Source organism: Mastomys coucha, unplaced genomic scaffold (assembly GCF_008632895.1).
Source record: "Mastomys coucha isolate ucsf_1 unplaced genomic scaffold, UCSF_Mcou_1 pScaffold16, whole genome shotgun sequence".
NCBI classification, from domain to species: Eukaryota; Metazoa; Chordata; class Mammalia; order Rodentia; family Muridae; genus Mastomys; species Mastomys coucha.
In genome coordinates, this window is record NW_022196898.1 from 100,241,650 (window position 1) to 100,254,057 (window position 12,408).

The window sequence follows — 12,408 nt, forward strand, 5'->3', positions numbered from 1 at the left end:
CACCCACCCACCCACCCATCCATCCATCCATCCATCCATCCCAAGGTCAAAGGTTGTCCCAAGCACATTAAGAACACCAGCGTCGTGACTGAATTTCTTTTCTTAGGAGGAGCACGTGCATTTGGGAGGAGTGGAGGAAGAGAGAGCCAGAGAGATGCTTGCATCTAATAGAGCCTCTACTTTTACCTCACCTAAGGGCATTCAGAATCTTCTGACAAGTCCCAAACTGACAAGTTGAAGGAAATAAATCTGTGCATTTTGCCATACATTAACATGTGTGTGCAGACATCTGAGAGGGGGCCGTCCAAGCCGCCCAGCCTCGGGAGACCAGCAGAGACACATCGGCAAGGTCTAATTTGAGTCCTGAGAATGAGTCACTGGTCTCCATGCTCCATTGCTGTGGATGTTAATTTCAGTTCTTCTGGGATTGCTGCCTTTTCTTTCTTCAGTGCCATGGCATGCCTCATTAGCCAGCTCCAAACACCTTATCCCCAAGGTCAGACTGTCTGACTTTGCCCAGCCACAGAGCTGTATGTGAGGTGAATCTCAGAGCTGCAGAAAGGGCTTTCCGAGATGCGCTGAGGAGCTCCGCACTTTGAGAAGCAGGAAGACTGTTAAACAGCCTGCTTTATTCACCTTCGTGCCGGGATAGGAAATATTTTTAAGGAGGCCTTTGCCTTGTGGAGAGCCCGGCAGAAATGGGTGGGCATCAGTTTCAATTTTGAGTCGTAAGCCTTAAACACGTTTTCCTCCACTCCACAGCTTCCGGACCAAGCTTGTCAAAGCCCCTGCAGATGAGGATAACGGATGCTTGACACTCTCCTGTTTCTGTCACGTGAGCTGGATAACCTGAGGCCGCTTGCTGCTCATCTCTGAGCCTCGGTCTATCTACAAAGTAGATACTAGATGCTCTGTCCTCTGGCCATTTGAGAACATTAGAAAATGTCCACAAAAGGATTTGGGGGTGGTGATGGTGGTGATCCATAGAGATCCCTCCCTTCTCTCCTGGCTGCTGGGGTGAGTGAACAAGGTAAATGATTTAGCATTCCTCCAGTGCTGTTTAGTACCCGGGAAGAAAACCCTCCCAACCCTCTGGCCGGCGCTGGGGTCTGACGGAGGAGGTGCATCAGTAGTCAGGGCAGCATTTACACAGAACCGAAGCTTCCAGCTTTTGTTGGTAGTAATATATTCCTTGCCTCTTACTAGAGCTATACCTTCATAAGGCTTTGGGCTAGAGGGCTTGGGAAGAATCAGAGCCAACTGAATGAGAAGGGGAGGAGGAGGAGGAGGAGGAAAAGCCCTCATTTAAAGGGAGCCTGTGTTCATATCACTGTTGTGTTAACGTACGGGGCAGTTCTTCCCAGACGAGTCTGATGGAACCCAGGAAAAACACAACCCTCACTATATCCCAGAGATCCCTGAGAGCTCTGGGAACCAATGGTCACACCCAGAGCTTCCGCCTTTCCATCCAGGGCTTTCCTGGGAGCAGAAACCCTCTGCAAGTTTTCCTGGGATGCCACAGCCTAGAATACAGGAGGACGTGGAGCCACCGGAAGTGGCTTTGCAGGTGGAAGTGGGAAGAATACAAAGTGGAGGTCTAGAGGAACTGAAGTGAGGCGCTCTTTTAAGTGCACTTAAAATTCCCCAGACTTCCTAAATAATAGCCTTGGGATCACGCACCATAGAAACGCAACTGCTTTGTTCTATCTTCCTGAAAGGATCGGAACTCTTTTTTTTCCCTCCAACAAAGGAATATCTACTGTTTTTACAGTTAATCAGCTGTAATGAAAGAATATGAAGAGCTGTCATGTGCTTATTAGAGAAAATTAGCAGATATTCTTTTCTATGATGAAGTAACACACTGAGCTGATAACGCTATAGTGAACACTAAATTACAATGAAAGGCCTTTCTGCTCTGCCAGAATCTCATTTATAATCTCAGTGGAATATTCTTCCTGCCGTTATTTCATTTATGCTTCCTTTATGTAATTACTATAATATTGGCTCTGAATCATATTTTCCTAATGTGCCCTTATTCAATTATAAAGTTATTTTCAAGTATAGTTACTTTCTAATATCGAAGAACATGATTTGGCCATCTCTGTCATCTGCCATGCTTCTTAATTGCAAAATGTTCACGGGTCATTTTCATCTCCACTTTTAAGGGTAAAATTTCCTATAAATCAAAATCAACTGACTTGGCTCATTTCTTAAAAAATATTATCCTGAGCTGAATGTTCCAGTGACGAATGTGGTTTGGATAGAAAGCCAACTCTTTATGTGTCTTCAACATATGCGCTCATATTGTTGGATTTCTCTACTTACATACAAAGAATATTTTCAACCCAAATGTTCTGGGTTTCAGTCAAATGCAAATCTGTTCTGGAAGGTTGTTTCTGTCTTTCAGCCTAAGAATAAGGATGCATAAGAACAGTGAGTCAATATTGGGCCAGCTTCGTAAAGACAGTCTCCTAAGGTAAGAGATGCACAGCTCCTTCTCAAGGATCGATATGCTTCGGTGAGCTACAAGGTCATAGGTGAGATTGCCCGAGCTGGGCACTGTGGGTGATAATTGAGGTGTATCTGCAGAAAGAGGCCCAGGAGCTCAGTGGCAAACACTTGGCTCACTTCTTACAGCTGGGCGAATAAAGAGAGATGTTCTGAGCCGAAGATTTTCACTGGTCAGGCTATTGGGAGGGGTAAATGTGTCTTGTAGGAGACTGTTCCTTAGTGATCTTAAGTGGTCAAGGGGTGGAATGGTTTCATCTCCAGGCGGTCCATGTCATGTGATCCCTTGCAGGGATGCAGCGGTGTGCAGTTGTCTTTGTGAACCCTGCTCCAGGGTTTTGGGTAGACTTACTTTTAATGAACAATCATTAAACAAAAAAAGAGAGAATGCGTTTTCTATGGTTCAGACAGTTTAAACTTTTTGTGAAATTTCTAAGCAGCAACATTTAGTTGTAAATAGTTCCTTGTTTGTCTATTCCTTACAAAACGTGTTCTTGGTGAAAGAACTTGTTAAGATTCAGAGCTGTTTCCTCTTGCTGGGTCGCCATGATGGGGATTTGTATCAGCTCTTAACTTTTAATCAGCAGTGTCCATGTGATTCATGGCTGGGTCAGAGATTGACTAGGTTAGCCACAGGTCTGGGTTGTGCTAGTTGTAGGGCTATTAGGCTAGCCTTGGGTCTGTTAGCTAGCCATAACTGTGGACTTTGCTAGCCATGAGTGTGATGGACCAGTCACAGTGTGTTTGGCTAACCATAGCTCTCCTACTCAAGCTGTAGACCCACTAAGCTAGCCATGGGTCTGGCCTGTGGTAGCCACAGGCCTGTTGTGTTGTCCCAGGAATGAGGCTACAGCAGTGTAGACAGAGTAATGCTTCCCTCCTGGGGCCCACTGCTGTCAGGCCCAGCCCTCAAACTTCTGTAAAGTTCCCAAGGTTGAAAAACACAGCTCTTTTGTCCAAAGAATTTGGGGATACTGGACTTCACTTCCCAATCTTATGTTCATGACCCAGTCAAATAGTAGATTCAGTACTTTCTGGTCTTTACTTAACAAATCTCTTTAGATTTAAGATAAGAAATGGAGTAACAGTTTTGTTTTGTTTTTTTAATAAGAAGTGCATTAGACCACTAAGTGTATGCTAATTATAACAGTATATGCTTTAGAAATTAATTATGAGATCAGCCCGATCTGTAGTCACTGTCCCTTACTTCCACAGGGGTGTGAGGTAGGTCATCAAGTCTCTAGGTCCATGGTTGACATTCCAGCTCAGAGCTGTGTGTCCGGCCACCCCTCTGAGGCTTCCCTGAGCACCCCAGTGTTTTCTATCACTCTCTGGCTCTGTCTAGCTCATGACTCTTTTCCCTTCTGACCTTATCTTATGCCACTTGCCCAGATGTCCTAGATGCACCCACAGGGGGCCTTTCTACAGTCCTCCCCGTGTGCTCTCTCCCTGGTCCTTTGGTCCCCTGGGAGGACTGCTATCCCTCCCAGGTCTTTCAGTACTTGTAGAAACACTGTCCAGGGGCTCAGTCCAGAGCATCTTTGTGAGAAAGCCTTTTTATCACCCAGACCACAGATTTTTCAAAAATCTGCAACTATAGAATCATCCTGAATATACTGACTTCATGCACTATTATCAAATCTCTAAAAACATCTACTTTATGTGCATGTGTGTTTTGCTTACATGTGTGTGTCCATACCACATGCGTGCCTGGTGCCCAAAGAGTCAGAACAGGGTTAGATCCCCTTGCACTAGAGTTACAGATGATTATAAGCCACTATGTGAGTGTGTAAACTGAACCCAGGTCCTCTGCAAGAGCCACCAGTGCTCTTAACCACTGAGCAGTCTCTGTACCCATTATCTAGTCTTCAGGAGCACTTCAGAAAACATTGCCCCACACCATGGTTTGTCTCCTGCCATATAAGTTATAGCTCCATTTCCTTCCTCCGCTCCTTGGTGAATGTCTAAGGCTGTATGTTTGGAGGGTTGGCATCTTGCTTTTGACTGTCCCGAGAGGTGTGAGGACTGTCCCGAGAGGTGTGAGGACTGTCCCGAGAGGTGTGAGGACTGTCCCGAGAGGTGTGAGGACTGTCCCGAGAGGTGTGAGGACTGTCCCGAGAGGTGTGAGGACTGTCCCGAGAGGTGTGAGGACTGTCCCGAGAGCCGTGAGGACTGTCCCGAGAGCCGTGAGGACTGTCCCGAGAGCCGTGAGGACTGTCCCGAGAGGTGTGAGGACTGTCCCGAGAGGTGTGAGGACTGTCCCGAGAGCCGTGAGGATTGTCCCGAGAGCCGTGAGGATTGTCCCGAGAGCCGTGAGGACTGTCCCAAGAGGTGTGAGGACTGTCCCGAGAGGTGTGAGGACTGTCCCGAGAGGTGTGAGGACTGTCCCGAGAGCCGTGAGGACTGTCCCTAGAGGTGTGAGGATTGTTCCGAGAGGCACATACTGAGCAAGTAGTAGGTTTTCAGTGATGAGCAGTTGACCTCATGACTGTATTTTAGGAAGGGAAAAATAATCTCTCTCTCTCTCTCTCTCTCTCTCTCTCTCTCTCTCTCTCTCTCTGTGTGTGTGTGTGTGTGTGTCAGTGTGAGCGCATGTGCATGTTTGTGAGTATGTGTGGATGGCAGAGGTCAATATTATTCTTTAGATGCTGTCCACTTTGTCCTTTGAGCCAGCGCCTCTCCCTGGCTTGGAATTCATCGAGCAGAGTAGGGTAGGGTTGCTGACAGCAAGCCCCAGGCACTTGCTTGTCTCAGTTTCTCTAGCACTGAGATCCTAAGCGTGTACCACCATGTCCATTTTTCCCTGTGGAGCTAAGGACCTAGGGAGAAAGACCCTCAAGCTAAGGCAGCGGCAGCGAGCACTTAGTAAACTGAGCCTCATCTCCACATCCTGTCTTCGATCAATGAAGTTACTGTGTCCCACTTTTCCTAATGTAGGCCAGTCTCCTTTTAGCCTTTTTTTAAAAAATAAGGACTTGGCTATGAATTACTCAGTAATGGTCACTGTGCTTCAGGCCACTTTGCCTGATACACTCAACTTGAGTAGTCTGTTACCGGGGCGACCCAACACGTGAGCCCCATTGATGTTGCTGACATGAGCCACGAGCACACAACACAGACCCTCGGCTTTGGCTTGGCTTTTAGTGAGTCTGTCCCCAGCACACATCCTCACACATCCTGCTTCCCTCCTGTGCCCTGTACCTGTCTTTGCCAGTCTCCTGCTTGAAGAGCTCATCAAACTGCAGCATCTTGTGGCGTGTGATCATGAAGGCCTTCAGCCGAGGCAGCACTTGACTGAGGAGCTGTAGGTTGTTGTACACCTGGCCCTTGCCATCGCGCCGCATGTAGCTGCTGGGGCCCCAGAAGATGAACACAGTGCCCTGGCTTACGTTGAGCAGGTCGTGGCGGTTGCGGAGGATCCTCTGGATGCTGGAGTGTGCGATGACCCGCAGGCTCGTGCGGTTGCCCACATCAAGCCCATAGCCTCGGGTCGGGGCATCATTCATGCGGATAACACACTCCGTCTGGTCGATGTGGGGGCCCTGCTGGCTACGAAGCAGATGCCCTGAGCTGGTCACCAGGGCGCAATCCTTGCAATGCATTTTCAAGGGCTGAAAGACAGGGGGAGGAGAAAGATGGCGTCAGCCACGGAATTTACCTCCCTTGGTATCACCAGGTTCATCCCTCCTTTTAACACCCACCCCACTCCCTGGCATCACCAGGTTACACCCCTGTCTTTAGATAAGGATGTCTTCTCTCTCTTTACACCCCGCTCCCCGACTTGCACTAGATTATATCTGGTCCATTGCAACCACACGGATTCTCACTTTCTTTTACACTATAGATGGAGGCGGTTAGACCAGGGAGAAAGGGCTGGTGTTGATCTGTCTGTCACTGGCCGCACTTAGACACCAGTGTGGACGTGTGAAGCCAACAAGGTGAAAACAGTTGTATGCTTAGTTAGCTTAGAGATGGGAAGTCACAGAGGCATACTTTCAAAACTAGCTATTTCCGAATCCAAAGCTGGCCCGAGGCAAAGCAAAGTCTCCTCTGCAAACCGTGTGACTCTGTGTGTGCAACTCTTGTTCATCCTATTCCAAAGCTAAGCATTGTCAAGGCCCTCGTATGCCGGGGAAGCATGTTGACCCTCAATAAAAAGTACCATTCATGAATCACGGGAGCAATGACCCGCAGATTCAATGCTGTAACTTTGAAATAAAGAATTAGGACTATTTTTTCTCATTTAAAGGCATAGGGTAGGCTAGAAGCCGCAGCATCTGTTTCCATTTATGTAAATAAAGTCTCAAGCTCACAGCCTCAGATTCTGGAACTGGAGTGCTTAGATGCCTTTCTGAAAACGCACCCCCATGATGGCCTGCCTGCCTGGAAAGCCAGCGGAGCAATGCTGCTGACGGTGCTCAGTAGAGCACCTTGAACCAATGATTTCCTTTAACACCTAAAAGCTGACAACTAAAACATGCCCTGTTCATGTTTAATGGAAATATCTCTTCCTTCTCCTAAGATAATGAAATTAGAGTCTGAGCCCAAGGACAGGAAGCTCAAAAGAAAACGGTAATCTGAATGTCACTGTGTAGCCAGGAGTGACTCTGAACTCCTCATCCTCCTGCCTCCACCTCCTCCACCACACAGCTCCACACACACCTCCACACACCACACAGCTTATGCAGGGCTACAGCCTGAACCCAGAGCTCCATGCGTTCCCAGAAAGCGCTTTACTGTCTGAGCTGCATGCCCAGCCCAATCAAGGCATTCTGAGCGGAGGTTGCCTCACCGATCTCCCCCAGAGCTTTACCCTTTTCAGTTAGTTGTGGACTGAGCACCCGGCTCTGGAAACAGGATCCATCTAAGCACTGGAATACTCAGTTTTGTATTCACTGTGAGAGTTTCCTGAACCATGGGAGTGATGCCATAGCCTGACGGAGTGTTCCCCAAGACCTTCTCTCATGGCGAGGTGGGTCCAGCTTTGTTTGAAACATTTGTATAGTCACAGAAACCTGCTAAGTCACTGTCCTCCACGAGCCTTGGTTTCTTCCATTCTAGCAGAGGAAAACTGCCCATTCTACCTTGGTGGAAGCGGAGGAAACCCCTAAGATAAGGGCCGTTTTGTTGTTTAAGATCAGTACTATCTGACCTGTGAAAGTGATCATTGCATGTAGCAGAGCCCAGCTGAAGCGTGGGACTTGTCACAGGAATTAGTCAGTAAATGGCAGGTGCTCTCAAGTCTATCCTTTAAGTGGTGTGCACACCTGAAACTTCAGCACTTTGTATCCCTGTGACTTTGAGGCCTGCATGCCTACATAGCCAGTTCCCGCTCAGCTGGGCTACACAGCGAAACTGTTTGAAACACAATTACCATTTACTATGGAGCACACAGTGAAAGCCCAGCGAGCCAGGACTGAGCCCTTTGAGCTAATGATGGACACACCGGCTTGAGAAATCGGAGCTCGGCCACTCTGAGTTATCACCAGGAATGCAATGTTCCCTTGTGCTTAGGTGACTGGGTGTGATGGCTGTCCTTGTCAACTTGACACATCTGGGAAGAGGGAGACTCAACTGAGGAAATTCCTCTGTTAGATTCACCCTAGGTCATGTCTGTCGGACATTTTCTTGATTACACATTAACAGAGGGGAGCCCACCCCACTGTGGGTGGTGCTACTCCTGGGCAGGCGGTCTGGGGTTATCTATAGAAGCTGGCTGAGCAGGAGTCAGCAGGCCTTGTCCTTCCCAGTCTCTGCTTCAATTCCTGCTCTGTGTTTCTGTCTTGAGCTCCTGCCCTGGCTTCCTTCAATGACGGAGTGTGACCTGTGAGTCAAGTAAACCCTTTTGAGTTGGTTTTAAGTTGCTTTTTGAGATTATAATATATTATTTTCCCCTTTTCTTCCCCATCTCCAAATCCTCCCATATATGTCTTCTTGTTGTCTTTCAAATCATGGCCTCTTTTTCTACTAATTGTTGTTAAAAAAAAAAGTGTGTGTGTGTGTGTGTGTGTGTATGTGTGTGCTCCTAAACGGATACAGCTTAGCTCATAAAGTTACTTACTTGTATATATGTTTCTGTGTGTTTTAACATAGCAAAAGAAAGCAAATCAGTGCATGGAGTTAGGCAGCCAGATGCAAAAACCAGAGGGAAACAGAGCCCTGCAAAGCTTACATGTTTGTGAGGGACCCTGGCGAAGGAATACATCAAGGTGTGACAGGGTTTGTGGAGGCGGTCTGAGTTGGAATCTGACTGATGGGGATTGCAGCCACTGCAAGGCTGGAAGTATATAAAAAAAGAGTGGTCAAGTAGCAATGTATTGAGTGCTCTGCATGTGTTGGGAATGTGTCTGAGCTTATTATGCAGCCATATTTATCTTTAAAATAATCCTGTAAGCTATTATTGTGGCTACTTTACAAATAAGAAATTTGAAAGATTAAGAAATAAAATAATTTAGCTCCTGATCATACAGTTAGGAAAGGGATAGCTGGGATTTGAAGGTGAGATATCTGGCTCTAGGGCCAATGGGATTAGCCATTAGGCTAGTTAGGCTAGCACCTAAAGTGAGAGTAAGAGGAAGCTAGAGTAAGTAGGGTGCTGGGTTGTTAGCTTCACTCTCTGGTCCCTCCTGTCCTCTCTCACCCCACACACGGTAAGCTATCCCTCACTCTTGAGTGTTCCAACTCTTGGGGCTCTGATCTGGGAAGAGGCAGTAAAATGGCAGCTAGTACCCCACTTCCTGTGAGGATCATTCAGTATAGAACTCAGTTTAGACCTGAGTCTGCGAAGCTAACATATGGTCAAGAACTAAACTTCTTGAGGAAGAGCCACACTCCTGTTCTCCTCACTGAATCCCGGGGTTTAGGGGAAGGAGACTGCCAATGCCTCTGCTGCAAAGACTTCTGGGTAAAGGTTCAATGTCTCGTTCTGTGGGTGAATTACGCAGAGCTCGATATGGTTTATTTAATGATAGTACTATTTGTCACTCAATGTGACAGTAGAGTGAGCTGGCAGCTTGTCCTCATCTGGGCAAACTGGGAAGCCAAGTAAACAGGACATGCACGGGGTGGGGCTATAAACTTCAAGAGCCCCACCCCCTCCAGAGAGCCCCACCTCCCAAGGCTTCCACAGACTTCTCTTCATCACCAAAAAAAAAAAAAAAAAGTCACCAGCAGTGGGAGACTAAGTGTTCAAGCAGGAATCTTGGGGGTGGGAGGGCTCTATAGCTAATCTGTAACAGAGAGTCATTTTATGTATCAGACATTGAACTTGGTGCGTAGATAAAACATGATGAGAGTCTCTCTCAGGGAGCATGCAGTCCAGGGAGAGGATGCTCTCTCTCAGAATAATGTAAGGAGGATGCTCTCAGAATAATGTTCAGGATCCACAGTAAGTGCTGAACAAACCTGGCACAAGATCCTCTGGGACCCAAGGTAAGGGAGTATGGAGCCGGAAAGGCAGGGGTAAAGTCAATCAGCAAGGGATTGTGCACTGGAAACCAACCAAGAAGAGGGGATCTTAGGAGGAGAAGGTGGTAACAGGACCAGATGTGGGAAGTGCCCTTTGTCTTTAATGACTAGGGCCCCTGAATAAAGGAGGAAGCAGCAGGCCCCAAGAAACGTTATTACACCACCGCCTCCTCCTCCTCTTCTTCACAAATTCAATTTTTGAAAGTTTTAATTTATAGCTTAGTCCTATAAGTGAACATTCTTAAATGGAACTCTTTTTTTCTAAGAATATTTAGAACATAAAAATTTGCCAATTATCAGATCGACTGAAATCCTTAACAAAGGTTTCCTGTGTAATCCTCACTAATGCAAACGTTTATGAGAATTACACTCTTACCGCAGATCTCCAGTCTGTTCTGTAATAACAAGGCTACAGAACTTTGAAACAATGGCTAGGGCAGACAGAGGGTTGTCAGTAGGGGACAGAGCTTCTCAGAGCCCTAACAGTCTCTTCAGTGACTGACCCAGTGCCTCAGGTTGTCTGCATGTTAGAGGTGAAAGTCCTGGACCTGGGAACCCTTCTGTCCTGGGAGAACAAGCGTCGTTGGTCATGGGAAGCCTACTGAAGTATTCTGTGACAATGAGGAGCTGCAAGTATCTGGCCATTCAGACATGGGAGGGTCAGAAGACCAAGTCTACAGCTCATCTCAAACAAGTTCCTAACCTTCTTACTCTTTTAAAACACAAGGGACCAAGTAGATAACATGTAGCCCAATGCTGCTGATTCTTCACCCATTCATTTACCCTGATGTTCATTTGAAGACCTTTAACGAATACTTCTTAATGCCCTGAGGTACCATAGAACTCAGAACATTTCCTTCATTAGGTTACTTTATTGTTTATTTTTTTTTATTTTTTATGTTTTTATTAGTGTGTATTAATCATATGTAATAGTGGGTTTCATTATGAAATTTTCATACATGTATTTTTAATCATATCAACCCAGATGAGCCTCTTTTGTCCCCTTTCCACTGATTCTTCCTAATAATGTTCTTTCTACTTGCATGTGTGGAAGGGGGAGGGGGAGGGGGGAGAGAGAGAGAGAAAGAGAGAGAGAGAGAGAGAGAGAGAGAGGGAGAGAGAGGGAGAGGGAGAGAGAGAGAGAAGGAGGGCCCCTGGGCACTTTACCAGGTAACTAGACCACTGAGAAAAATGTCTTTTCTTTTCCTATCAATAACTAATGACCTATAGATCCTCAAGAGAGCAGAGTCTTGCAAGTGTCTCCTCCCTTCATGGCTGGGTATTGACATGTCATCTTTTCAGAGCTTCTGTTAGCTGTGCAACAGCCCTCGTCACGGATGGTAGACAGGGATCCCTAGCACTCGTGATCCTCCCCTGCCTCTGCCTCTATGATGTTGGCCCCAAATCCAACCAGAAAGTGATTGGTTCTCCCCATAACAGTCTTAGCACTATCACACCAATGGCACACCCTGTCTGGATGGTCACTAGTGTAACATTAGCTAAGGGAGACCATGGGTGACAGCTCTCTGCCTATACCTGCTGGCATTTTAGGAGAGCGGGCCAGCAGAGGGGATGTTCCCAGCCCAGTTCCAGGTCACTTCTCACAGCTGAGGCTGGCTGACAAGTGAAACACCCCCACCCCAGGGACACTCCAAGGACCTCCTTCGTTTTCTTACCCTTCCCTGCAGAAGATCTTTTCAGGGAAGGAGAAGTCTCTGACTGTGCTGCACACATTCTCTGAGATCACCAGACATTGTCAGAACCCACCAGGATGGAAGCCCAGGGCAGCCATGGGTTCTCTTCCCTGCCCATCCCTCTGAGCCCTGCCCTCTCAGCTCTCCCCTCACTAGCACCCACTCTGAAACCTGTGTTCACAGGGTACGTGGTGCAAAACCATGCAAGTCCAAATCCTGCCTGTTGCTAAGGGGTAGCAGTAAGACCACTCTGCTCTTCTGCATATGACATACTTGTAGCATCTGAGATGAGGACGTACAGAAGGTGAGGCCACTTCCAAGGAGGAAATGGAGCCTGGCTCCTGACTTCAGGAGGACTAATGGTGCTGTGGAAGCAGAATGACTAAAAATCACACAAATTGTGAGACCCGGTTTCTTAGGGCGCACTGCAGTCCTCCAAGGGAGCTGTGTTCTTTCACATCTCAGCACCCTTAAAATTCTAGAGTCTTAATGATCTGGGGGATCATTCACGGGCGTAAGTTGATTTCTGCTGCAGTGTCAGTGTGCTCATCCCTTCAGTGATGGGGGGGCAGATTGCTAAGCAGAGCGTGGGAGGACTGACTCTGGGTTCTGCCTTGGAGACAGAGTGGCAGAGGGGGAGGACGGCAGCATGAGGAGCTCCAGCAGCATGAGGAGCTCCGAGGGGAGATTTCACCTAGGAGGGCAGCTCTCCCCCCCTCTCTCCCTCCCTCCCTCCCTC

The 12,408-nt window shown here is 47.5% G+C and overlaps 1 protein-coding gene across 2 annotated transcripts in view; it reads right to left on the bottom strand.

The window, feature by feature from the left end:
- The window catches only part of St6galnac5 (ST6 N-acetylgalactosaminide alpha-2,6-sialyltransferase 5), a 168,801-nt gene that overhangs the window by 22,009 nt on the left and 134,384 nt on the right, over positions 1 to 12,408 (bottom strand). For both annotated transcript variants that reach the window (XM_031375902.1, XM_031375901.1), the window contains exon 3: positions 5,710 to 6,119. In XM_031375902.1, the coding sequence (XP_031231762.1) occupies positions 5,710 to 6,119 (410 nt within the window). The remainder of the gene's footprint in view (positions 1 to 5,709; positions 6,120 to 12,408) is intronic.